This window comes from Simochromis diagramma, unplaced genomic scaffold, assembly GCF_900408965.1.
Source record: "Simochromis diagramma unplaced genomic scaffold, fSimDia1.1 OVJJ01000446.1, whole genome shotgun sequence".
Taxonomy (NCBI): domain Eukaryota; kingdom Metazoa; phylum Chordata; class Actinopteri; order Cichliformes; family Cichlidae; genus Simochromis; species Simochromis diagramma.
The window spans coordinates 392964-397659 of record NW_024386822.1 but is presented as its reverse complement, the minus strand read 5'-3'; the positions used below and the strand labels follow the sequence as shown (position 1 = coordinate 397659).

The window sequence follows — 4696 nt, the reverse complement described above, 5'->3', positions numbered from 1 at the left end:
GCAGCTGGATTGGCAGGAGGACATCAGGACTGAAGATACGGAGCAGCATCCTGTTCTACACTCAAAACTGCGTCAGTCAACCAAATCAGTTCAAAGCCAGCCTCTGGTTTTCCACCAGGTTCCAAGATGGCTCAGAGTGGAGCTCTGCTGCGAAGCTTGACGGCGCTGCAATCGGCTTGCTGCCACGTGGGGCTGACAGACGTGGTGGGTCGTGGGTAGGAGGTGGAGACAAGGGAGCGCCTCTCAGCAGAGCTGAGTGCTGACATCATCAGCCGTTGCTGTGTAAACAGCTTAATGAGCCAGCCGGAGGTGTGGGGTTCAACGCCTCTCCTGTTGCCATAGAAACAGTGGACTCCCAGGTCCAGCTAACATGGCCATCGTGGTCGCAGATGCAGCAGATGGACAACTTATCGAGTCCGAGCAGCATTTACGATGTCCCCGGCAGTCAGGAGCAGGGGTCTGGCTCTCGCTTGGTGTGTTCGGAGCGATAATGCTTCTTTTGCAGTGCAGCTGTCTTTGCACCAGTCTTTCACCGATGTAGTGTGTGGACTGTGTGTGAACCAGTATGTGACTGAACACCAATGGGCTATTTACTGACAGGGTGTAGCCTTCAGATCGTCATCACCAGGTGTTCCTAATACACTCCGGGGTGACCCGGCCACTGTGACAGAAAACAGCCTTCATTTAGTTTTCCTGACACGTTCAAAGGTGACTCTGTGAATGATGGTCAGACTTTCTGCCTCAGGACTTTCTGGTAGAGAGCAGAATTCATGGTTTCATCGATTACAGCAAGTCTTCCAGGTCATGGAGCTGCAGTTCACCCCAGAGCAGGGGTCAGCAACCTTTCTGATGATGAGTGCATCTAAACTTTCCTCAGAAGTCAGTGTGCCATATGATTGCATTAGCAATAAATGTAATAACGCTCTATACTAGCAGTCCTTCACAAACAGGGAACAGTCTGTCTATTCTCTCCATCTGTCAGCTGCTGCTGGCTCTTCCTCCTCCTCTTCCTCACACACTGCTGAGTTTGTCCTGGTGGATCATCAGGGGTGCAAAGCCTCACAGATGATGTGCAGCAGTGGGTCCCTCAGTCTGTCCTCACTCTGGACACTTGCAGTCGTCACACATGGAAATCAAATGTGTGATAAGCTGCAGGATTCAAACACAAGTGTAACTTATAAACACATGTTCATACTTTTATTCCACAATCAGAGAGAAAGAAACAGAGAGAGAGTGCAGGACAGACAGACAGGTGACAGTCTCAGGTGTACACACTGCTACACAACAGCACCAGAGAAGGAGGATTTAGTGTTTGTGTTATTACGAGTGTAAACAAGAAGAGTTCCAGATGGTGCAGTGCACACATGTGTGACTGCTGTGATTAAAGCATCTTTCTTTCAGCTTAACGAGTGAACCGTCAGCTCGTTCAAACACACGTTAAAGTCCGTTTGGCTCGACACCACCGAACAGAGGCAGCAATATAACACAGCTCACATTAACAGTGCAGTGGATCCTGCTTGTGCCGTGATGTTCAGGACTGCAAACCGAGCAGCATCACTGACTTTCAGCTTGTTGTGTTTGTGGATATATGACTGACTTTAATTATCCACAAAATCATCAGATTCTCTGTAAGATTAAGGTCGACTATTGTATTATATTTTAAAGGCTTTAAAACCAAGTAAACGCTGAAAGTACAAACATCGCTAATGGCAAATAACTTTGCCGACATGTGGCCAACAGTAATGTTTTCTTTGTTATTAAACATTTGCACATAAATAAGTGACATAATATTCAGTACTTACTTTTAACAGTTTACTCTTCGGCCGCTCCACCTCCACTTCTGCAGCTGCCAGTCAAAGCTGCTATGATGACGTTTCACCCCAATTTAACATCACCGCGGTAGGAATTAGAATCAAACTTATGGGAGAGGAGACTCATTGGACATCAATCAGCGTGATGAGAACTATTGATAACAAAAGAAAGAATCTTTGGAAAAAGTTTATCTTAGGAGAATTAATTTATTTTAGTCTGACCACAGTCCCATCCGCTAACATAGAGGAGGCGGGGTTTATGACCTATACTGCAGCCAGACACCAGGGGGCGATAGAGACGTTTTGGCTTCATTTTGGGGGCGCTGTCACGTCATCCATCTTTTATACAGTCATTGGTGGTGATGAAGGAAAACGCTGGGTTGGCATGTAAAAGGGCATTTATTCCTTTCAAAGACCTGCAGTTCAAAAAAAGCGCCCCTCCGACAGCCAAACCCATCTGTTCTCTGATTGGATTGTTACATTTGTGATTGACATGACATTGACCAATCAGATGAAAGGAAGAAAAATAGGGTTAAAATTCGTACTTGTAACTTGCAGGGTTTTTTTGACTAAGTTCACACACAAATTCTTTTTACACATACAAATCCTGATTTACATGTACAAAATATTTATGACCCAAGGGCGTAGATTTGGTTTGGGCATTGGTGGGGACGGATGATTCAACCACCGAACCCTGCCCTGTTTTTGTTTTTGTTTTTGCTTCTTAACAAATAAAGGAGAAATATTCTTGCCTACATATGCTATTCTACGTGCTTTTAAACCATTTACAATTACAATTCATAGTTTTATATGTGAATTATATAATGTTAAATTACTATTAAACAAATGACTGACTGAGTATTTCAGGCTTTAGTTTACTTCAGCCATATTCCATATAAATCAGGTATCATACAAAAATAAAAATATCTTCAAATACAGTCATGACAATAAAAGAATATGACGTTAAGGACTTAACATCATTACTTCAGTTATAGTACACCAACATCTCTGACACATTAGCACTAAGGGAACACTGAGTGACCTGCTGGTTTTTGTCCATAAAACTACTCATCTAAGATTACCACAAAGTAAAAGATCTCTCAGCAAAATGATGCAACGTTTTGAGGCACTATTGCCCCGATTAACTCAGTGAGCTGCGATCTTTTATTCTAAACATGAGCTACTGTTACAGCAACAGACATGGACTACATGCCCCACACAACAACTCAATGTCCACTATGTGAAGCAGCCAAACACAGGCCTGCTCCTCTCACTGAGATAAACTGCTGGCATATTGGTTTTACATCTATACTGTCCAGTCTCTCCTGGTGGACATGGCAACACGTTATTCATGGTTACATACAATTTTATACTGATGTGGGCCAAAGCCTGGCACATATACTTGCCAACCTTGAGTCCTCAGAATTAGGGAGACATTCAAACACACACACACACACAAAACTTGAATTTTACAATGTTTATTTATCGGATAAAATAAGTTAAATGTCACCGTTATTATTGACCGGGGCCAGAAACAGGCTGGGGGTGTCCAAATTCAGAGGCTGCGTCCACCTGAGAACCAGGTGTTGTGTTGTGATTGCCTGCCAAAAACGGATTGCTTGTATTTAAACTGCTATAAATAACTTGTTGGTCTATAATATGTGAAACATATGTCAAGTGTATCCCTCGTGAATGATATCAAGTCATCTTGAGCAACAAACAACATTCCTGTAACAAGGTAGAACCTGCAGTCAGTTTTTGGCAGTGACTTTTATGTATCCTTTATTTATGCAGTTAAAAAAAGTCTTGTTTACCTTAAAAATGTCTCTCTTAAGAGTAATCTGGCCAAGAGGACATCTGAAATTGCAACAAATGCAAAAATAGTTCTGTAAACATATTTTAAGTGGACAAAAGGAAGCTGGTTGATTATAATGTAGGTACAATAACACAGTTACAAAGATACTTGAGGAACAGGTAATTTTTTAATTTTATATATAACCCCTTTGTAATACCTGTTCACTGAAGTCTATTTAACATCATATGATATTACACATAAAAAACACACGGAAACATTGGAAATCAGTTTTTGGCACAACACCGGCTCAGATATTTGAAGTTTACACAGCTAGATTCTCGCCTGAAAATATGTTAAAAGTTTATTTTGCAACCCAGAAAGAGTAATAAGAGTAATATTAAAGCTATGTAGCTGCAGTAGTAGTAGCCATTGTTGGAAACTGGAATTGGCTGGGCCAATCTGGAATATGGTTTTTCAATTTTGTTGTCCGGGTGGAAATTCGGGAGAATGGTGGCTCCGGGGGACCTTCGGGAGGGGCACTGAAATTCGGGATTCTCCCGGAAAAATCGGGAGTGTTGGCATATATGGCCTATAGCCTGTAACGATATTGTGACACATTTTATGAGTGAACTTGGCTTTAAGTGACTCACAGGTTTCTTTGAAAAACACTTTCTTATATCCGGGTTCTTCCTCCTTGCTGCCGTCCTCCTCTCCTCCTCGCAGCGTAGGTTTGCCGCTGCTAAAACTAAACAGAGCTCCCTGAAAGGCTCAGCCAATCACATTGGCCATATTTGTCACATGACGTAGGACTCCAGTAGAGAACGTGATTTGACTCTTTCTGCTCCGCTGGGTGAATGAGACGCTGACACATCGTTTTTCTTTCTATCGGGTTTGTTTTTCTTTACTCGAAGAGATCAAATTACTGGTGGGGACAATTCAGTAATCGCTGGATATTGGTGGGGACATGTCCCTTCCGTCCATGACAATCTACGCCCTTGTTATGACCACATTTTGAGCCCATATAATCGGCCTTAAAATGCAGCCTTTAAGGCTGCAGACCCTGAATTGGGATACAGCCAAGGTTTCAGGT

The 4696-nt window shown here is 42.7% G+C and overlaps 1 protein-coding gene across 1 annotated transcript in view; it reads left to right on the top strand.

Moving 5' to 3' along the window:
* The window catches only part of LOC120730762 (zinc finger protein 8-like), a 10100-nt gene extending 9945 nt beyond the window's left edge, over window positions 1-155 (top strand). Inside the window, exon 5 of the mRNA XM_040027241.1 lies at window positions 1-155. This exon is cut by the window's left edge and continues 32 nt beyond it. Coding sequence (XP_039883175.1) covers window positions 1-33 — 33 coding nt within the window. The 3' untranslated portion in view covers window positions 34-155.
* The last annotated feature ends 4541 nt before the right edge of the window (window positions 156-4696 follow it).